We start from the raw sequence: 23,779 nt of genomic DNA on the forward strand, positions 1-23,779 counted from the left end.
TTTAATTTATACCTTTCTTATTTTCCAGTGTTCCTGACACTCTCTGTCTAAACCAAGGAAAATTAGACTTGACATTTTAATGGTGAAAAGGTGAGAAAAGAAAAACAGGTTGCAATTTCCATCTGAGAAAATTCAGTGTCTCTAAAGCCATCACAGATCCACAGCAGCTCACTTCCCAAAAGCCCATGTGCCACCTCGCTTCAAGCAAAGGCACAGCAATGCAGTGAGCACCTGTTGTTTGCATCACTTCATCTAGTTAAGTATTACTTTGTCTAAAACAACATGTAAAGTCCCCAAAAATTAAAGTTCACTTCTAAATTGTCTCCTGCAAATATGTTTTCCCTCCCTTAAATGTTCCATAAATCTCTCTCAAGTAAGGAAGCAGAAGTGAAGCAGTTCAAAGCAAGCAATCACTTTCTAATCCCTCTATGTTTATTAGAAACAGGCCTGCAGTGTTGGACTTGCTCTCAGCCTGGGGACAATATTCTGCTACCCAGGCAACTTCACATCACCAATAAAGCCTTGTGGATAGTATGTGCCAGCAAATGTGAATGAGAAATCCTACATCTCACCAGCTATGTCTTTTATTTACTTAACAAGATACAAATAGAGCATCTGTCTTACAGGTTTTGTAGAGAAAGGAGTGAAGTTTACAATGAAAAGTTGATCAGAGTTGTTAGCCAGGCTTTATCCTCCCATGCCTGTGCTGAAGGATGGTGAAACACACTCCAAGGATGCATTTCCCCTACAAGAAGCTGGTGCTGAAATGTGGCATACATGAGACAGTTGTGTGAAACTGCAGATGTAGATCAATATTCCATCTTTGTATCTGAGTAATTAGAATTATCTACTAAATTTTCCATCAAATATGAACAAAACAGAGAGTCAGTCTTAACTAAAGATGTAAAAACTCCTAGTCTGTCTGCTTAAACCATGCAGAAGAGAATCTTTTATGGATAATTTTCCTCATTTTAGGGACAAATGCAGAGACTCTAGTCTTTAAAGAGAAAACGGGTATTCCATGTATAAATTTCACCTGCTTCAAGTAATTGGTTGAGAATATCTGGAGTTTCATGTGTTTTTAAATACAGATCTACATACATAGATTATACATGTGCCAATGCATACATTGGTTATACATCAATACTGTCCAATGTGTGACAAATTCCTAAGAAGTGGAGATGAGGAACTGAAATCAGTCTGTGCAGAACCATATTTAATATTAAGTTTTGAGAAGAGTGCAGACTGGCAGTTCCCCTGCCCTTTCAACAGGAAGATTTAAGGAAGTTACACCCATTATTTCTTTTTATTCAGTGCTTCATGTCCTGTGGTGAGTGTGAACTACACTTGAAAATCAAGATTGTAGCAAAAAATTACCTCCCTAGTGAGCTGATAAAGGAAAGAGCAGCACAATGTCAACAAATTCTTGCTTTATATTTTAAATTTGTGGGGTTTTAAGTCAGCTATGTGAATTAATTTAATTTAGAACAAAAAATTAAGGTTTTGATCCCATATCTGCATTACAGTTATACAAGCAACTACATTGCAAGGGCACAGAAAATTTCTGGAGGCAATATTATCAGCTTGTTAGTTTTGAATGTTCAGCAAGCACTCCAAAGGAGGACAATTTAGAATCATGCTGTGGTAAATATTGAAAGTTTTCAATAAGAATTCTTTCAGAATAGAGTCTGTGTGAGCCTAGGATGTTTTATGGCCACTTTTCCAAGAGAGAATTTAAAGGAAAGCTGAATCTCTGTTAAAAAGTCCATGAGTGGGTGCTGTTAATAACTCCAGTAGGTTGGGGATGATTGCACATGACTTGCAGCTTTGTTTATTCACTGAATATTAGATGACATGGCATAAATCCAAAGGGAAACAATTAGTATTCATGTGCTGAGAAACAAAGAGGAGCCGGTTCTTTTATTTCTAAATGCTCAGAGGAGTGACCAAGGACTAGATTTAAGAAAGAGCTGGAAGTCACAGAAATAAGACAAGGTTGCCAAACCAAAATCACACTCTTAGGCATCTCCCCCCGCCTCAGCCACGTCTAAGTTCTGTCAGCACCTTTGTTTTATCCAGAAGGTGTTTAGTGCAGAATTCATAACCACAGAGAGGTGATCAGGCTTTACCACCCCAGCACTGGGCAACAAGAGCTCGGTCTCTGAACCCCCTGACTTTCTCAGTCTCTTAATGACTGTTTACATGAAAGGACCAGGCTTAAGAGAGAACCTTGCATCCACTTTGGCTTTGTGCTGTGATCTCAGAGTGGCAGATGGTCTGAATGTTCTGAGAAAAGGCTCTCTGTGCTACCATTTTGTCTACAAATACTCCCACCATTTTGCTGTTGTCTTCAAGATGGACCTCTAGGAAGTGTCTCAGGGAGATGGATCCCATGTAGACACCAGAGCACCCTCAGGCAGAGATTGATTCTCCTCTCCATTATTTCCACATGCCTAGCTTGAGGCAGCTATATATTTTAGCTGTTCTCATAAAATAAGTGTAATGGCTGCACTGGATTGCATCCTGAAGAGATTTATTCTCTAAATGAATTGTATACATTTCTGGACAGAAGACTTTGGATTTCATTGTGGAGCCAAGCACCAGGCATTTAAGTGCCTAACATATTCACTGAATATATTTGCCTTAATGTGCTTTCACTAAACAGAAAAGAAAGATGCACATTTGAGATCTGCACATCATTTGAGGTCATCTATTAATTGTTCATTACTTAATTTATACCAAAAAGAAAACCTAAAATTAAAAAAAAACCTCACAAATGCAGCGATCATCAAATGTACAGAAATCCTACAAGAGCTCAAAGAGAAAGGTAACATATGGGTAAGGCTGGAAAAGCTAAATTTAACCTGATTTAGTTCAGCAAAGAACACATCCTGATTTAAAATGTGGTTTTATTCTTATCTCACATTGGTTATACTTAGTTATTTTTCTGAGGATTGTTTCTCACTTTTAGCAATTATTAAGGCAAGCTATTCTGCAAGTAAGTGAGGCGTTTTTACTAAATTTGATGCCTTTTCTTTGGTAACTAGAAGAAAGTATATTAGTGTTCTGATTTAGGGCAAATTTAGGAAGGAAATTTCTGAAGGGGTCCCTCTAGAAAGCAAATTCAAGTGGCCCCTCCCCCACCCAGTTTGTGAGACAAAAATCTCCTTTGAGAAAAAGTAGAAGAAAAACCTGATTATTTAACAAGCAAAGTATTCACAAGCATTAAAAAAAAAAAAATATATATATATATATTAAACAATAAAACCTCTTGCTGTTCTGAAGAAATGGCAAATTCAGGCTTGCTCAGTCTCTTACCAGTCTCTCCTGTGCTGGAAAATGCTGCATCCCGGGCCCCATGGGCTACAGGTGTGAGGTCCTGGTGTTTTTTGGATTTTCAGTCTAAAGCAGGGCAAATCAGTTCCAAGAAAAAGGAAAGCCACAGTCCGGGGAACTTCACTGCCTCAGCTAGCTGAAAAAAAACTAACGAAAAAGCAAAGGAAAGAAAGCTCTGTCCCGCTGTCCATCCATGCTACAGACAACAAAGTCCAGGAGCAGGATGCGGGGGAGCAAGTGCAATTTATGATAACACATTCCACAATTCTTTCCCTCATTTTGCTCTCAGAACCTGTCTTAAACTGGTGCAAAGCTTAATATCCAGCATAAATGGAACAGATTACTGTTTTGGGATACAAGCATCATAAAGTCACCTGAGGACAATTAGGTAACATAATTGTTAGACTGTATTGTATTAGAAAAAGGCAGATAATACTTTTTGTTTCAAAGGGAATTCCTTTCTATTCATGATTTGGGTAAAGCTAATTTGGAGGGAAATATCAATCATATAATATGTAAAAATTTGATTACTTTAAGAAAATAAATATAATTACATTGAATACTATGAATAATAACAACACATTTATTGAATTATATTTTGAAGTTTAAACTATTTGAATAAGGACTTTTATGTAGTCATATGTCCTTCAAGACATCTAGAATCAGAGGGGGTTGACTCCTCCCCTTCAAGGTTTGTCATTAGGTTGTAAATTCTCTTCAAGCAAGGTTTCAGTACCAAATCAACTTGTCAAGTTCTAATGGTCCTTGTATTGTATTAAGCTTTTCATGCAGAAAAAAAGCATATAATTTATTCCTTCAGCAAATCCTACACACCAAATCACGGGAGGTGATTTCACCTATTACACTGACTGGACTCCTGTGACTGACAGCAAATACATACATTGTCCCCAGCATGATTTACAAGGATTTTGTAGATAACTCTAATCTGCAATATACATTTTCATGGCAATATTCAGGACATAAGCAGTAAACACATTTTAGCAGAAAATATTCATGACAGTGGGCCCAATTGCATGCCTGTTTTTGAAGCCACTGTTGTTTTATTCTGTCTTTTCATACCAAGGCAGAAAAAGAAACCAGCAAACACACATTTTAGTTTCTTTGTTAACCTACTCATAACTTAGTCTGGGACTGGGTCAGTTAATGCTCTTTCATTCTGCTTAAGATATTTTTCTGATACATGAAGCAAAATAATTCTCTATCAATGTCTATAAGGCTGGTTTTGCTCAAGGATCTTCATCTTGTCATATCAATCAGCCAAGGCTAATATGTGTGACAGAAAGTAGGACAGACATCCCCAAAGCAGGACAAAAAAATGACAAATAAGCTGGAAAAGATGCAGGGTCATTTCCCTTTCAGCCTCAGTGAAATACCTTGCTTTATGAGTCAGCATTGAAGATATAAATAGTTTGCAATTACAAATATAGTCAGATGATGAATATCAGACATTGGCAGAATGTATTTTGTTACTTTGGTTTAGCAAAGCAGGAACAACCAGGATTAATTGATCTGAAATACCACAGTTCAAAAGCATGAACGCAGGGGATGAATCCACATTTTGGTTACCTAATCAATCAGCCAGAACACCAGGCCCTTGTGCAACGCAGGCAGAATCACCTCACAAAGGCTGAAAACCAGCAGTTTGAGAACATCAGCTTAGGAAATTCTCTAATGTACAGAGACGCACTCTCCCAGCCACAGCAATACACACTTCCTAGAACCTGAGAAAGCAAACAAGAGGCTCATTGTCCTGCACCCTTCTATTCAATAGTATCAACACCCAGTTCAACTGGCAAGAGAACATCCCTGTTTTGATTTCTGACTAGATGAACAGGTCAGAAAATCCAAGTAGTTCAGAAAGTACACCTCAGCTTGTACATTGAGACCTGACTGCCCTTGCACCTGAAAAATCTGAGTCTGGTTTTGCTTGTTTTCTCTTTATGCAATGAAAGTAATCAGATTTTTACTAGGTTTACTCCACTTTTCCCTAAGTATAAATAAGATCAAGATGTGTTTGGAAGCATTTATCCTGGGTACAAATGAAGTTCCTTCCAGTGCAGGGGCAGCAGAACCTACAGCTCTCTCTGAGCTCATGTTTAAACATTTCACCCAAATACATATATCTTCATGTAACCACAGTTTTGACCTTGTTTTATAACAGAAGCCCCTTTTTAAGGAAATGTGGAAAGCTAATTAATTTATATTGCAACAAATTATCAGAGATTATTTTTCACTACCCCTTCCCCCTCCCTAAAACAAACGTTGAGGGAGGAATAAAATTTTGCAGGTGGAAACAGTACAGATACTCTTGCTTCGTGATTCTCTCCCTGCCATTTTCAGATGAGAACATTTGCTTTCCAGGAGAGTTTTAAAGTCATCAGTTCTAATGAAAATGACAGGTAAATTGAGCCTGATCATGGAAAGCAAATGGCAGTGTATTCCAGGGGGAGGCTGGGTCAGGCAGAATTGTCCATGCTAATCCAGTGAGGTCCTGCACTGGAGATGACAGTAGCATGAAGTCCAGCCCTACAAACCAATATTCTTCTGCACTTAAATCTTGTCAGCACTCTCTATTCCTGAATTTCTTCATCTCTAAATAGGAATGATCGATACCTGTACAACACTGGGATATGACAAAGCTCAGTGGTCCAGTGTTTATAAAGCATTTTGACAGTCCCAGATGGAAGTTGCTCCATGGAGAGTTGCCTTTACCTCCTTGATGCTGCTACACTTTTTAATCCACCCTTTTATCAACTGGTATTTCATGCACTCTCCCTTGCAGACGAAGCAGTGAGCGAACAGAAATGACAAAGTGCGCTTCCAAACTTCCCTCCCACTCACTTCTCCTCCATCTGTTGGAGAGAGAGATTTTATTTGCTGCAGAACTGCTGTCTGGCTAAAAATGTGAGCACTTTTTACAGCATGATCCTACTCTCTCCTCCACACACACCCACTGCCCAAGTGCTTCATTTTGAAATATGACATTGCTTCTTAGCTAATCCCCTGTGTAAGAAGAGGCTTCTACAGCCCATTTTATTAGGCGATGACTAAAAAGCTGCTGTAGAATCCCACATGGTGTTCACTGCTGATCACCTCCACCCTACCTATTAGGAATGGAAAGAAACAGAGGATATCCGACAGTAAAGACTATTTTTCTTCCTCTTTTCCCTGTCACAAACATGTGGCATGGGGCATAATTCAGTCTTATGTCCCATTATTTCCAAATTTTGAGGTTTAATCCTGAGTCTTATGGCAAATTTGTATTTATCTTTAATACCTAGCTCCTGGAAGAAGTGCTCACTTCAGATTTTCTGTTTCTTTTAAAGAAAGCAGTAAGTCAAGTATTCCTGGATAGGGAGGAAAACTAGGTTTGGCTGAAGACAGAAAAGACTAAGGAAATAAAGGTATATAGGAAAACATCAAATTTCAATAAACACAAAATGCAATCCTATGGTTTTAAGCCCACAACTGTGCAACAATTCTAAATTGTGGATCTGGCAGTATCAGGAGTGGGGGGAAGTTTGTGCTCATGGAATACACAATTGTCCACTATGTGTAATTAAGCACAATGGCGAAACCTTTTTTCAGACAGTATTTTAGTCCAGATGTCAAGGTCTGGACTTGAGATGCTGCTGAAAGAGAAAATACAAGATAAATTAGACAAAATTGTCTTATTTATCACTGAGGTGAAACCTCTTAACTTCAAAACCTCCCAACTTCATTCTTACTTGGGATACTGTGGCTTTCATAAAGAGAAAGGTTTGTATAGTTTGTGACTTTTGTCAGTTTTCATGGTTAAAGGAACTCTCCCCCAAGTACCTATAGTGGTCTATCTATCAATAAACTAAGTAAACAGATAATTTTATTCCACATTTTCAGGTAATTTTTTTAGTAATCTTTGCAGAACGAGTTACAAAATGGGGGTGGCTATGATGTCCAGGCATTAGAAAGGCAAGTTACTTTTTGGTGGAATTGCTTTGTTAAGATTTAGGGCTTGAAGATTTCAGTGCTCTCAGACATAGGGAAGAATGATGTACTACTATAGTAGACACAAAGAATACAGAATTTACAGGCCACAAGGACAGTTGAAAAAACTCCCATTATAAGGAAAAAACTAACAAGCCAACTCAATCAACTTTGCTGAAATCAGCTTTGAGTGGGACAAGGTAATTCTGGTAGGGGGAGCTCTTGACCACTGACTCAAGAAACCCACCGACTGAAGAGAAAAACTGAGCACGTGGACTAATCAGCATAAGAAGTGAGGGACTCAACCAACAGAAGACAGAATACTAATTAATAAGAGAACTGTGTAACTTGAAGCAAGTGAACCTTAAAGCCTTTGCTTGCTAAAATTTATAGTGAGAAGTTTTGACAGCCTTCGTGATGGCTTTGTGTATTTGCCACCCAGCACCCGTTTTTGTGCAGAACCATATATAAATAACTCAACTGTGTATGTGGAATGACCTTGTACATGCTGGGTTAAAGAACCATATTTTGGGACATGTGGAAGATAAGCATCAGACAAGACATGGCATTTTCTCTTCTGTCTCACCTCAATTTATTTAGAAGGAATATGGGGATGGAGGTCCATACCACAACTTTGAACCTGTAAAGACTGTTTCCTTTTTTCCATAAGGACACAACTTCTTCAGATTGTGCTCTAGTAATTTCAATCAAAAGGCTTCAGACAAGCAGATGCATCACAGTTTCCAGGTAGAGGCCCAGGCTAAATTACTAGATGATTATAGTTCCTATTAAAAACTCATTACACCTAGTAGAAAATGCTTTTCATTTGGGGAATGGTGACTAGTCCCAAGTGATGATCCCAGCCTTGGACAAGATTCAGTCAATCCTGACACCTGCTCAAAAGAGTTATGGTTCCTGCCAGACAAAGGGGATTGGCTAAACTAGGTCCTAAAGGGGGAAGTTCAGCATGTTTTTCTTGCCTATTCACAAGCCACAAGAACACAGAAAGGATCCTCCAGCAAAAAACAGATGGAATTAGCAATTTATGAACTAGACAACAAAAAGTGGACAAGGCGAGACCATAAAGAAGGACTCATGTCTTTAGGTAGGTGGTGGAAATAGGAAAAAAAAATCCCCTCTCCATATCGATATTCACTGATCAGTAAAAAACCACTAACTTAATATTAACTCATAATGCAAAACATACTCCACACAACAACCAAAGACTTTTCTTCGCCCCTGCAACCAGACTGCTGCATAGAGCTATAAATACCCCAGCTCACAGGTACAGTTCATTGTACTACAAGTTTATTCCTTTTTTAAACATCAGACTCCTCCATCAAAAGTAAAGAATGGTGACAAAATGTGAATGTAACTTCAGGAAATTCCTTCCAATTAGCTGGTGTTTAATCTTGTCTGAGTAACACTGATTTGAACAGCAGAGATATTCAAAGTGATAGGGTCAAGAAAAAATAAGTTATCCAAGCATGTTATTTACAGACAAGCGGAACAACTTGGAAACTGGTTTTTGGCACTTATTTATTTTAGCTTGATTTTTCTGTTCTTTATACAGGTCTCTAGTCAAAAGTTCCTTGTTAACTACTCAAGTTAGAGTACATCTTTTACAGAAACTTGACCATGTTTTATCTAGCAACTGTGGAGAACATGGTTCTGCATTATTTGTTAAAACTAGGTATTTAAGTGCTTTATATCTGCCCAATAATCATGGTTCAAATACATTCAATAGCACTGCTAACTTACTCTAGTGAAAGGTTATCATACAAGATTGAAAAGCACCAGTTGCCCTAAGATCTCCCAATTCCAAAACTGATGGATTTATGTGATAAATGTTAGTATCTGCATTTAAGGGATTCAAGGGCTTGAGTAGCTTGAGTAGCCTCATCACCATGGGATAGCCATCAGTATAGGAATGAGGCAGCATTCCTTACCTTGAAGGTAATGTCAGTTTGACCATGACCCTGCACAGCAGCAGACTGACAGGGCAAAGGGCTTCAGAAGAAAATGTGTGGCATTAGCAACTGGCCTGTATCAAACCCAAGATACTGGTCTGCACTACACTTGCTTTGACCCTGTACCTCTGTTATATGTCCAGAACTGCCATATTTTGACAAACACAGTAGTTCAGCATGTCACCTACCCCCCAAGCCCAACCATGATCCAGAAAATAGGTAGCTCTTTCTCATCATCTACTTCAGTTCAGTAAAGCACTTCCTAAGGTTCTTGCATACCAGGGGCATCTTCATAAAACAGTTACCATTGACTAGCTCCTGAATCAGAGTGTTCTCCCAGGGAACAGAAGATCCAGACTTAGTTCCACATCCACCTGTCACTTAACAGTGATGACCCTGGCTGGGGGGCTGCTGGTAATCCACCTCTCCTACTGAAACTGTTTCACTGCACAATTCAGGAGACATTTATCAAAGAAAGTGTACTCAACCCTGCCCTGGAAATCAAGCACCACCAGTACTGGAAGTGCAGGTCTCCTTCCAAGATCTGGTGGATCTCTTTCACATGTAGGACTGCTGTGTTGGCACCTGCAACTCAAATGCACCTAATCCCTTCCTGAATGGGTTCCACTTCCACCCTCTCCCTGGCTCCAAAATATCCTGAATTAGGCACCTTCAGCAGCAGCTGCAGTGAACGTTTTCTAGGCAATTTGGCATCCGATGGCTCAGAGCACCCTCCTGGGAGGCCCGAGTTTGAAACCTGGCCGTCTCAGCAGCCTAGAGAAGTATTCCAGCCACTTAGCTGTTACATAAGCATCCATCATCACATATTCCTCCAAGCAAAATTTTCTGTCTCCTGGCCAAAGTGAAGAACTCTGATCTATTCTTTTGACAGGGAGATGCCTGAAGGTTTCCATGCTCCACACTTCAGACACTCCTTCACCCAGACTTCCCCAGTCAAAGCTCCAGTGATACCGAGGGTCTGTAACTCACCTGTATTCAGCAATTTCCTTTCTGCACATCTTCTGACATCTGAAACACCATTTTATATCACCAGCACCTTTCAGCTCTTTTGCTCTGTAACCATGATGTAACCAACTTTCTCCATAGAAATTAGGCATCTAAATAATTCTGCTTCAGCATCCTGTCAAGCTCCTCTGTGTTCAAGGGCTCTTCTAGATTTGCAGAGCCTGTCCATAACTACTATTAATGTAGTACAAGATCAGCTAATTCTACAATGAATAGTACAGAGAGATATATAGCACTAGACTCATGTAATGTAGCTTCAGTGAATATCTACTCACCCCTTCACAGAAGAGAATTGCAAGGATTTACTTCCACAATACCTAATGAAAACTATTTTAGGGTATCACTATTATTTATTTGAGAATTTTGACATTTGCAGAATGTTGAAGAGGCGACCTAATTCTGTCAATTGTTTGCCAAAGTTTCAGCACTGGACAGTTTAGAAACCATTTAATCAGAAGACCATTGAAAGTAACTTCTAAATGTCTAGATATGACCATTATTTAAATCACTAGCAACTATACACTTTTAAACCATGAAAATCTGTGTGGCATAAGCAGAAGATGGGCTGTAGGAAGGTAAGAATCTCCTACCAATCTCTTTCCAAAGAAATTGAAGCTATTTCCATAGATCAAGCAGCACAGAATGATCATACAGGCTTCCAAGACACTTCCAATCCATCTTCTTGCAACAAGGCAGGATGAATACAGCAAAGAGTATGCACACACACTACCTGTGCACAAGCATATACCATGCTCAGATGACAGGCTGAAAACAGTTAAAGAAATCCATGTCAGAAAACTGAAATAAATGTGCTAATTCTCAGAATACTTATTTGTAATGGTTATTAATCCAACAATTCAACTGCTCTGGTGTTTAGGATTTGGCTCTTTAAGTATTTCACACTGATGCCGAGTATGTGTACAGTCAGAAACCCTGGTATACAAATGTAGTTACGAAAATTACAAAAGAAAGTATGCAAACTCTTCCACTCTCCACCACACCAGCTCTTAGAGAGAGTGTTAGGGAAGACACTCAAAATTTCTGCCATCCACCACACCAAGATATAGAGCAGGGCTGTTGCCTGGTACTTTGCTAATACATTTCTGAGTTACAAGCTAACAAAAAGACATGCCAGAAAACTAACACCAAGGTGTCTCTGGGTCTTGCTGTGGAAGTGTAGATGTGAAGGTTTTAATGAAAACTGAATTAGTTTGGATTGGAAGTGACCTCAGTGATCATGTAGTTCCAACCCCACTGCCATAGACAGGGACACCTTACACTAGACGAGCTTGCTCACAGCCCCATCCAACCTCGCCTGGAACACTGCCAGGGATGGAGCATCTACAGTTTCTCTGGGCAACCTGTTCCAGTGCCTTATCACCTTCACAGCAAAGAATTTCTTCTTAATCTCTAATCTAAACCTACTCTCTCCCAGTTAAAAGCATTTCCCCCTTGTCCTATACATGTCCTTGTAAAAGTCCCTCTCCAGTTCTCTTGTAAGACACCTTTATGTAGCAGAAGATACTCTAAGGGGTCTCCGCAGCCTTCTCCATGCTGAACAACCCCAACTCTCTCATGCTTGTTTTCACATGGGAGATGCTCCAGCCCTCCCATCATCTTCATGTCACTCCTCTGGACTCATTCTAGCAGGTCTACACCCTTCCTGTGTTGATCAACAATAACCATTTCAGAGACATCCAAAGTGATAGAGTCAGATACAGTAGTGTGTCCCTGTCTATCACATTTTTGTTACCACTTTTGTTATTGCTGGTTATATTTTTTTTTAACTCTTCTTTTCTGAATTTAACTTTCTAAATGCTCCAACAAAAAAGGGTGAATCTCAGTAGCAACAGCTGTGGTCCCTTTCATGCAAGGAAGGGTGCTTTATAATTGGATTTCAGCAAATATTGTCACGGGGGTTTCTGGCAGGAAAACATTTTGATTTATTTACAGGAACAAGACAATTTCTTTCTTCCTATGTTTTCAGAAGTGCAGGGGTAAACGGCTTCCCTTTAGGAATGACAGCAAATGCTTAAAAAATGGCAAGTGTTTAAATTATTTGCTGAGTCAGAGTTTGTAACAGCTGACTTTTAGGCAAGTGTTTTGAAATAAAACTGTGGGCAGTGTAATAAAAAATGTTTTAAAGAAAAAGAAAGGGAAGAGGTGAAAAGTACACATCATTTACCACACAGTTCTTTGTATCAATATGAGGTTCAAGGAAGCAAGAGATTTTTTTCTTTGAGAGTCTGAAATTTGGAGACTTGTCATGTTTAGGACCACACACCCATCTTCCAACTGCAGCAAATACTTTGTTCTTTTTCATTTAGGTGTAATTTTTGTATCACCAGGGAGAGATTTTAAGTCACCAGTTTCTGAGCTTTTGAAGCCTTTTCAAAATTCTTTTCAACATGGCTTAGACAGGCAGAAGTGGGTGGATTAGCTCGACAGCCTGCATCCACTGCTTAGTTCCAAGGTTTCAGTGCAATATGCATCTCACACATACCAAGGCACCTGTCGTGGATCTTAAGCCCTTTGAGTCATAGGCACTAGCTGGTGCCAGAACACTGGGGCTTCCACCAGAGGTGAGAAAGATTTTTTAAAAAATAAGGCAAAAACACAGAACAAAAAAAAATCCCACAACCCAAGGGTATATTTGGACAAACTCATTTTGCTAATGTAATATGTAAATAGGATTAATGCACTGAGATCACTATTATCTGAAAAGACTGCCATGGAAAAGGAATATTCATGCTTATTTATGGAGACCAGCATAGGGGAAAAAGCCCTTAAAGCTTTGATCCAGAGATCCAAGTAGATTTCCCATCTCTGCTTGAACGTTACTGAAATCTTGACCTAATCTATCGCTGAAACTGTAAGCTCTGAAATTTGAATTGCCATTATTTTTGTCTAGCAGTCAGTATTTCATATGTTATTGAAATACGTTCCATCTGGGAGTGCTGATTCAAAGTCAAAAAAACCAGTGGGTTGCACAGAACCACATCAAGAATAACAGGTCCTTGAGATTATGTTCTTGGGAACTTCTGATGTTATTTCTTTTTCTTTGTTTCCCCTTTGCTTGGTATTTTGCAATAATGTTTAAGTTGGTTTGTTTCATAAAGAGAAAGAAAAATATAGTAATTCTATCTTTAAAATGTGGCCAGCAAGGATTTTGAAATTGAAACTGTCCTTAAAAAGTTTAGGTAGTGTTTACTGCCACAAATGTAAATACTGAAGCTGGGAAACTAATCAGGAAAGTTTCTGCAAAATACCCATCATTACAGAAAACAAAGATAAATAATTTACATTAATGATCCAGCTTTCTTAATTCTTGACTTCTATACAGTGCAAGTGACTTGCATTACATTTCATCAGTGTATGTTTCTAAACGATCTTCTAAATCCTGGCTTAATTAATAAGACTTCTTTAAGAAGAAACACCTGGAAAGAGACTTCTAAAATGCAATAGAAAATTATTAATGCTACCCACATAGCTCCATTCTACAGCAGCATTTAATTTTTTACCCATGTAAAATGCCCCATTTCCACAACACTGAGCATAATAATAAGGGATTAAGTTGTTTTTTTTTTTAAGGTAATTATTGAAGCAATTTATTATATATACAAAGACAAACCCTTTTAAAGGCAAAATATTTCAACAACTAAATAATATTCTAATTATGTTTAACACACAAGTGTTTTAATTAAAAAGGTTACTAAAGGAGACTACATGTTGTGGTTTAACCCCAGCCAGCAACTAATTACCACACAGCTGCTCATTCACCTTCCAACCTTCCCTGTGGGATGGGGAGAATTAGAAGAAAAGGTAAAACCTGTGGGTTGAGATAAGAACAGTTAAATAACTGAAACTAAGTCAAATGCAGTAATAATTACAATAATAATAGCAATAATTTCAATGAAAAAAGAAATTAAAAAGAGAGGGTGGAATAAGACCCAAGAAAAACAGTGATGCACAACACAAATGCTTACTCCCCTGACCGATGCTCAGTCCCTACCCAGCAGTGTCAGCCCCTCCTGTCCCCCTCCACCCAGTTTCTGTGCTGGGAAGATGTTTTAGGCTAAGGAATGTCCCTTTGGCCAGCTGGGATCAGCTGTCCTAGCCACGCTGCCTCTCAGCTTCTTGTGCACCTGCTCTCTAGGAGAGCATCGGAAACTGAAACGTCCTTGACCTACGGTAAGCACTGCTCAGCAACAACCAAAACATCAGTGTGCTGGCAACATTATTCTCATCCTAAATTCAAATACACAGCACTGTACCACCTATGAAGAAGAAAAATTAACTCTATCCCAGCCAAAGCCAGGACACTACAGTATCCTGAGATTCCATCAGAACAAAGTGACACTCTGAACCCAATTTACAAATCTCACTCATGCAGGCATATACAGCTTTCAGAAAGCATTCAAAAAACAAGACAAGATCAAGTGATTTTAAAAATTGTACAGGTTTTATAAAAACATTATATATTACAAAAATGTATCAAAACCCCCCTTATAATTAAATCTTACAAAGCATTTAAAATGTAACATTCTTCAAAATTAGGATTATCCATTTTTTCAATAGGTACAGGTATAAGTTTATATCAAAACTTTATCAAATAAAAGACAACCCCTAGCTTTCATACCTATCTAATCAGAATATAAACTGTCAGAAATATGAATGTGTTTAGAGATTTCTTGTCTATAAAAATAGAAAAGAGGGATACTGTGAATATCTCACCTGAAGACTCAAAAAAGTTCTAAACATACCAAGATTCTTAAAATCAGAGAAACTATCAATCTATTTTTCTGAGGATTCCAGCTCAGAAGAATGATGATGCAAGGAAGAAGAAAAAAAAAAAGACTGAGTGGAAAAACACCCCTGAGATAAATCAGAACATTAATATTTTTTTCTACTTGCTTCTTTGGCTTTTGTTACTCTTACCCTATCACACAGGTTTGAAAGTAGATTGGTCCAGTCATAGATTTTAACAATTACATTATCATAACATAGGTAATTATTCTGACACACTACAAGCAATTAAAAAAACCCAAAATAAAACACAGTATAAGTTACTCTTTTTTCTTCAGACTCTTCTGATTTATGATCCCATCCCTTTATTTTTTTTAATTTTTTTTCATTCTAAACCTAGATTGTTAAGAGGATAAAATAGCCATCTGGCATAATTTTTCAAATTACAGTTTCCCATGTCTTCCTTTTTTCCTTGAGAGTTTTTTAGGGACAAGTTCTTTAAAAGCCATAATTTCATCTTCCACTTCATTTTCCATGTCTTTATGATGCACCAAGCCTATATTAAAAACAATAAATTAATGCAGAATGGAAAACCCCAACAATTTTTTCTCTTAACAGCATGTCAACCTATGTCACTGCTATTTTATATGTTAGCAATATACCTTCGTATGTGCATAATCATGTTTAAGAAATATTTAGTTTAATATGACAATGTGCTTAAGAGCTCTGCAACAAATCAGTGACTGCTAAGCCACTTACTTCACCAGTAATTAATTTTCACACTGCAAATCTGTTTCTATTGTTATTTCCTTTGACTTTTCTAAGAAGTCTGTCTCAAGATTCAGTTTCAGCAGACAATTCATTTCCTTGCTGACTTCCAAGACAGACGATAAGGTTCCTTTTGAGACTACAAGAGCACACTCTCTCCTATTAACTGTATCTGCTGGAATAGGAAGAGGCAACCCAAGGCTTTATCACAACCAATTTTTCTAAAATTGAGCTAGTTTAATGCTTTACATATCACGGTTCACTGAGCAGGAATACCCATTTTGTAAGTCTAATCACTTCATCACTGCCAACTGTTGCAAACCCACCGCCTAAATTTATGTTTAAATATGAACATTCAGGGAGGCAGAATTAAGACTTGAACTTGACTTCAGAGATCTGTGATGCGATAGACTGCATCAATGTATGCTACTTTTGAGAGAAATGGAAGTGAAAATAAAAGAACCAAATACAAGCCTGCTTTATCAGGCTGGGATCCACTGAAGGCAAGGGAGAAGTCTTGCTCCACTCTGGCCACCCTGCACCCAGCTGCTCTGTTTTGAAGAGTCACTGAGGGAAAGCCTGGTTAACTCATGTTTTCCAGATTGCCCCTGTGGGAGTGCCTCTCAAAGGTCAGTGAATACCCTCAATGCTGCTGAGTGGGAGACTGAAGTGATGCTTAGGGACTACCATTGAGCAGTAGTGGGCACAGAAAGGTGTGCAATTCTAAAACATACCTTCTTCTGTTCTCCTGTGAGAGTCCATTTGCTTCAGCCACTTACGAGCGTCATCAATGGTTTCAAACAATTTTTTGGTGTGTCTGGTTATTACTTCTTCAGCTGAAATGGAGCACAGTTAACATTCTGTGAGAACATTTAGCTGAGAAATGGAAAGCAGCTAAAAATCAAGCACAAACTGAAGTTACACAGAGCCGTGTCACACGACGATGTTTTGGGCTCAGAGATCATGGTCACCAATGATCTCATGTGGGGGATAATTCACTCATGTGGCTGAAGACAGTATATGTATTACTCCCCATTCTAATCAACATTACTAGCACTATCAGAAGTTCTACATCCTTGTGCTGCCCCTTTTGAGTTACATCTGAATCCTGAAAACATTCTACTTTATTTTTGGGTTATAAAGTTCCTGAGTCTCATTATCTCTCTGAAATTACACAAATCAAAGTCAAACATGAACCTAAAATAGTGCAGTCTTTCCTGAACTGCACCATTAAGAACCTGAAAAAGCCTGTTATAAAGAGAGGGAAAAGTAGTCTCAGAAAAAAATAATTTCTCTATATATATTTTCACTGAGTAGAATAACATGGTAACATTCATCAAGCAATTGCCATAATGAAATACACTATTACCTAATTTAGCCTACTATATCCATCTTATTCATCACTATCAGGATGAGCAGGAAGTCAAGTAAACAATAAGCTAAATTTCATGGACTTCATCCATATGTAAAACTTTCCACTAGGAGTAAAGATAATGCTTACACGTGAAGAGCAGAACCTAACATTTAGTTACAAATTTAACATATTTCACTGATCAGAGCTGATGAACATATCAAGTACTATAGTTTTTCACTACTGTCAGACATCAAAGACAAAATGACAGCTTGACAGGATTGGTGGATTTCTACCAGTGAAGCCAGTAACAATGTTAAGATTTAAATTGTCACTTTCCCAGAGCAAGTATACTAAACAATTTTGCTTCTAGGCCACTCATTCACTAATTCAATTTGGCTTGCAAAAATCAGCACAGAATAATGCTTTAAGCATATAAGAGGGGGGTGGGGAATCTAATATCAAAATATGTATCTCAAGCACCATAATTTACTAAACTTTTTAATACCAATGTTGCCTTTCAGTACCTGACACACCACAGATTTGTGGTTAAGTATCCACTTTTGCGCAGCCCCAGCAAAATTAACAGTTCAAGGGCAGAATAATCAGAGATATCCTTAGTCAAAAACTCCACATACTCCTACCAGGCTACCCCTGCATATCCAATTACTATGGCTAGCAGAAGTAAATAGGAAACAGTAGAAACAATAACAAAATGAGTACAGATGACCTGTCAGTAAAACTGCAAAGTTGCTGTAGTGTAAAACCGTGTAAGTTCAGAGAACATGAACATGACCATGAACATCATGACTATGTAAAATTCACTTTACTATCTATAAAAATTCACTACTATTCACTTTACCTCTACTATGTAATTCATTAAGTTGGAAGAGTTTAGAATATATTTTCAATATTTCCAGCTCTCTCAGTTTCTCTTTTCCTCAGCTACCTGAAACACCTTTCTCTTGACCACTTAAAGATTTTCAAATGGAGCTTTGCCAGGTCTAGCAGTTTGGCCAAAAAACTACATATTAATTTTTTTAAAGAAAACTGATAATGTCCTACCTCTAGCCCAGGCTTTTTTCTCATAGATTTCCTCTACTGCATCTGAAATTTTTTTAATATTCTCTTTGATTTTCCTCTGGCGTAAGTTGGAACCTTCTTTATATGCTAAATGGTCTCGGGTGTAATCCCTTCCTGTAATGGCCTCCACTACTTCCAGTCCACCATGTATTATTGGATCTATGTTTCTTCTGAAAAACTCGGCATAATGTCTGTAGGCAGCATGGTTATTCATGTGTTCTTCTGTGTTTCTGTGCTCCATATAGGCCTCACTGGCCACAGAAATTGCATTTCCTTCTGCGTGCAACTTTTCTTCCCCACTGCTCTCAGTTGGTGTCAGAGGTTCAGAAGTGTCTGCCTCCATGCTTTCCGACCGGCTGAAATAGTTCTCAGAGCTTTGGATGAATCTGACTCCACAGAGGTCACACTGGGTTTGGTCAATATCTGCTCTTTTGAATATCTCTGATAAAAATTCTTCTTCTTTCATTGCAACAGGATGAACTCTGGAGCGGGCCTTCCTTTTCCACTTCACATATAGGGAAATTAAATGGAACACACGGCTCAGCTGGCGTCGAGCAGATGCTTTCTGCTCTTGCTTCTGTTGCTTGCTGAGTGCAATGACTTCCAGGAGATCCTTTTGGTCCTCTAAGCAATGAACCTCTTCAAATTCCTCTTCCAGCTCATCAGCATATTGTGTTTCATCCAAAGAGGTTATAAATCTGTCAAGGTTTACGCGTTCATACTGGATGCCCCGTATAGGTGGATGCCCCTGAGTGTAGGCAGTGTGCCACTTCCAGCGGCAGTCAACCAAGTGCTCTTCATCTCGCACTGTCAGCAGCTCTTGCAGGCTTGCAGCAACTTCTCTTACATGTGTAGCACCACCCACTTGTTCTACGACCCTCAGCAATCTTTCAGGTACTTTAGAGGGAGTGTCTTTTCTCATTGATTCCAGCATTACCTTGATTTCAGGAAACAGGTGGCGTAACAGAGATCTATCTTTAGAACTCTGCACCTGGTCAGCGTTCAGTAACATCACTAAGCACAGCACTACTGTCCGCTCAGCCTCCCCTGAAGTTATGCAGTCAGGATCCCCAAATGCATCCAGGAGGACATTAAACATTCCATGAACACCACACAAGACTTCTGCTAGATAGCAGAGATGAGATCTGAAATAGAATACAGCTGCATTTGTGTCCTGAGGTCTATACTCCTGTATAATAGAAAATGTGTCTTTAAGTTCTTTGTAATGGTCCTTGCGTCTGAACAAAAACTCCCAGTAATGAAGGAGAGCAATGTAACTCTTTGGAAGGCAGATAGTAATGTTCTTGGCAAGACGCATCAGGACAGCACAACACAGAATATACTGAAATTCCAGCAACATCACCGTATTTCCTATGCTTGGAATCAGGTATCTTGTGCATTTCTTGATCAGGACATTCATGAAACGGAAAAAAAATTTTCTGCAGTTTTCCGGGTTCTTATGAACATAGAATTGCTCAAGTGAATTTTCAAGAAGCCGAATGAAGCACAAGTGTGTTCTTCCTGCATTTTCAGCATTTTTGTCAGGTAGCAACATACCATGTCTGCCCTCTATTCCTTTGGTCTTTTCCTCCTGGCCTTTATTCCTTGCGGAACTTTTTGCCTTTGCCAAAGCAAACATCAGCTCTTTGTTATAATTATCCTCTTCTTTAAGAAGAAGTTTCTCAAATTCTTCAGGATATCCTGAAGATAAGATGAGGACCTTCATGGCACTTAGCCACAAGTCAGTTGATTCTCTTCTGGCTGTAATGTTTTCATTATTAAACTTATATATGATGTACTTCCTCAACATCTCTCTACAAGGTTTGGAAATAACACTACTGAATTGCAGTATTTCTTTGCATGCCTTTGGGTTCTCAGACAGTACTCTCAAATGAAAATGATCAGGAAAAAACATTCCTAAGAGAGCTTTACATGATGCATATTTGTCAGAAGTCAAAATGTCCTCAAAGCTTTTGCACTGATTCAGTAACTCTTTAGGGAAAGTGCATGTGGCTTCCAACAACAGTCCATTTATTGCCACCAGATGCATTTTACACTGAAATATTGTCTTTGCTTCATGACGCAACAAAGGCCTGTGGTAACCCTCACAGGTTTTATCTTCACAGTTCAATCCAGCAATGAACTTCATACAAATATCAGGGTACTTCTTGCTCAGTAACTCACGGGTGATAAAGCACAACCTGCTTAACAAGTGATGCTTCAAAGCTGATTTTACTTTCTCTGTGCTTACTGAAAAATCACCTTTTGCCTTCCTATCTTTTAGACTTTGCTTGTCTAACAAAAACTTGACAATCGGTTCAGCTTCATTTTGAGACACCTGGCAACTATCACCTGTTGGGACAATTCCAAAATAAGCAAAGCATAACTTCACCATATCTTTCTCTGCATTGGTGGCTGCTTTCTTCAGACCCCTAACAAGACTCAGAAGAGCCATTAAGCCACGTGCTGCCATGAAGAGGATGTTCTGGCTAGGAGCGCTGCAGCGACATAATGCAAAGAGAGCTTCAACTGCACCAGCAGAATGGTTCAGAGACAGGAACTGACAGTATGCATCCCTCAGCTTCATGAAGTCTCCTTTCAGAGCTCCCTGCAAAAACACGGCCTCAGCAATGCCAGACTTCTGCCCAGTTTGTTCACAAAGTTCAAGGGCTTCTCTTAGGATGCTCTCCACATTCCCCGGGTGTAATTCTGAACCGTGACTCAGCCTGGCACGTGCTTCAGCAAGCAAACACGATGCGCGAAACTCTTTTACAGCCGTGAGGTTGGCTGCTTCCAGAGCAAACCCGTGCTGTTTCATTAACTTTGCAGCCTCCTCCTGGCGATCCTTCCTTTTCAGTAAGTCTGCTGTTTGGTGCAAACATCCACGAGACTTCAGAAACTCAAGCTGATCCTCTATATCAAGTTTTGAGAGGACTTGCATCATTTCCTCAGTCCTGTTCATACTCAGGTACTTTGCAGCTGCTTCCAAATACAGCTGATTCGCTGTACAGGAGAGTTTGGAAGACATTTGTCCTTTTGCATTCAACATATCTTCATATCTGAAATAATAGATATGTCAATTTACTGCCACAGATTACAAATCTAGACAAAAAAAAGCACTGCAATAAAAAATCCCCACCAAAACCATTAAACAAATAGCTTCCCTAGAAACCCTTCCTACAAAAAGGCCAACTGTTCCATGTGATATGCCTGTCAGGTGCAAGAGGATCACATCATCCTAAAAGATCTACAGAAAGAAATTAATTACAACATGAGGCTGTCAGAATCAAGAGTACTAAAACTTTTGGTACAAACAAGATCACAAGGTTTACAGCATTAGTGAAGCATTCTCCACACTGTCAAATCAATGTACAAATAATTTTACCATATTTTATCAACATTAATCTTCTATTTATAAAAAAATATGAATTTCACTGAATCCTCCAAGGGTCAATATATACAGTATTCTCTAAAATTTACATAAACTTGTCAGTTTAGAGAGAATTATTTCAAGCTTGCTGTATGTATCTGCATATACTTTGTTGCTTATTGAGTGTCTGAACAAAACACCTGGTTGCATCTTTTGTAACATGCACTTTAGAATACTCAGTAATTAATTATTAATGGCTGATGTAAAATTATTGCGGTATCCCCTAAGCCACTTCTGTGAAATATTCTCTCCTTCATGCTGAGGATGAGTAACTTTTTCCTGTTGGATGAGTAAATTATCATCAGCTTTTCGTTATCATCTTTCTCATGATAAATGTGGTAGTGTGGATTTTTTGTGTCTATGCTGATAAATTTCCATGAATGTTTTGAGGGGATGATTTAAGAACTTGTTTGTTGGTAAAGTGACTTTAATGCTTGAATGTTTTGATTGAACAATCTGTACATATTAAAGAAGCTTTAATCATTCAAAAAAGCAGTTGCTATTAGTAAGGTAATGTAAACAAAGTCAGTAGACAAAACCCTTCTAAAAATTTTTCAGTGAATGTGCATTATAAGGAATTTGGAAATGCAAAAGTTATATTCCAATACCATCTTGCAAGACATACCTTTCAACCGCCCTTGCTGCTTCTTCATAGAGTTCTTCCTGACAATACATTTTAATGGCCAGATCAAACTCCTCAATTAGTTCATAACATTCAGATGCTTCTCTGTAGCACTGGCTTTTCTGATAGTAAACTGCAGCATCTTTAATCTGCAATGTAGAAGTCAATAAAGAAACTGAAGCGCTGTAAACAGTCAAAACTACATGCATGGAATAAATCCTGTAATTCTATCATTTGTCTAATAAAGGAGAACACTTTAAAAAATGTAATTAAAGTATCTTAATAAAATCAAATACCTATTAAAGCAGACATCACTAAAACTGAAGAGACAGTTTAAAAAAACTTCAGAATATTTGTGTCTGAAAAACCAGAGTATAAAATGAAAGGTATTATATAAGGTTTTCAAAATACTTTTATCCACCCAGCTCTGCCTGTTGTTAGGAAACACTACACATGCGTCTGCTGATTTACAGATTTCTAGGAATGATTAGTATTAAATTAAAACAGTTATGGATGCTGAATGAGAACACTAACTTTGTATCTTAAACTTTAAATATTTGGAAACAATCACTTTACATTCTTTTAATGGAAACACACTGAAAATAAAAATATTACATATATTTAGCACACTACTTTAACCCTTCCAAGTTTTAAGGTTCCATTTAGATGGATGTTATCAATGAAGTTTCAGTATCATCAGAGTACTGAAGAAAGCAACAGCTTAAGTTTCATTACATCAATCATTCACTAATTTTTGACTGTAAATGACTGATAATGACATTTGAGGAAAGCCAAAGAAATAAAGCCAGCTTGCATAATTGCATCACTCTCCACTTCATTCCTCTTCTACCTACTCTCTGACAAATTACTCCTTTTGAGCAGCCTGACTTAAAGAGCTTGTTCAGTTTTGCTATTGCCATGACACAAAAAGACACTACTACTTTCTTAGCAACATGAGAGGAAAAAATTCTGTAGGAAAAGCAAAGTGATATGATAAGGATTCAATACCTTTCCTAATTTTTTACACAATTCTGCACAAAGACGGAACTCCTTTGATTGAATCAGACATTTTAGTGACAGTTTTGGTTCTCCACATTCCAAGTAAGTTTTAGCCAATGTCATATATTCCATCTGTTTTTCCCTGTAGAAAGCAAGAGAAAATTACCACTAACATCCAAATTAAGTTTTAGGATCATGTGACCTGTCACTAAATCCAACCAACATTGACATGACACATTCATTCTTAATATATTACCTGATGAGTTATGTTCTTAAAATTATATTTTGTGCTGACACTGCTCTGTCCAGAAGTCTGTTCCAAAATATGATAGCTTTGACAGTCAAACAGTTATTTTGAGGTTTTTTAGCTAATGTATAGTACTGTGATTTTGTACTGCTTCTCTTTTCTTAGCTTGTTCTCTTCTTTCTGCTGTTTAGCACCAATGTCATTAGAGACACAA

At 38.3% G+C, this 23,779-nt stretch overlaps 1 protein-coding gene across 3 annotated transcripts in view; it reads right to left on the reverse strand.

Moving 5' to 3' along the window:
• Nucleotides 1–1,261: 1,261 nt before the first annotated feature.
• Nucleotides 1,262–23,779, reverse strand: part of TRANK1 (tetratricopeptide repeat and ankyrin repeat containing 1) — a 65,073-nt gene continuing 42,555 nt past the window's right edge. For 2 of the 3 annotated variants that reach the window (XM_021553324.3, XM_077786598.1), the window contains exons 20-24: nucleotides 23,328–23,460; nucleotides 22,323–22,468; nucleotides 18,250–21,326; nucleotides 16,568–16,669; nucleotides 14,760–15,621 (exon numbers count right to left, since the gene is read on the reverse strand). In XM_021553324.3, the coding sequence (XP_021408999.2) occupies nucleotides 15,509–15,621; nucleotides 16,568–16,669; nucleotides 18,250–21,326; nucleotides 22,323–22,468; nucleotides 23,328–23,460 (3,571 nt within the window). In that variant the 3' untranslated portion in view covers nucleotides 14,760–15,508. Of the gene's footprint in view, nucleotides 3,484–14,759; nucleotides 15,622–16,567; nucleotides 16,670–18,249; nucleotides 21,327–22,322; nucleotides 22,469–23,327; nucleotides 23,461–23,779 lie in introns of those variants that run through there. The other variant, XM_077786602.1, reaches the window with a different exon arrangement.

This window comes from Lonchura striata, chromosome 1, assembly GCF_046129695.1.
Source record: "Lonchura striata isolate bLonStr1 chromosome 1, bLonStr1.mat, whole genome shotgun sequence".
Lineage (NCBI taxonomy): Eukaryota > Metazoa > Chordata > Aves > Passeriformes > Estrildidae > Lonchura > Lonchura striata.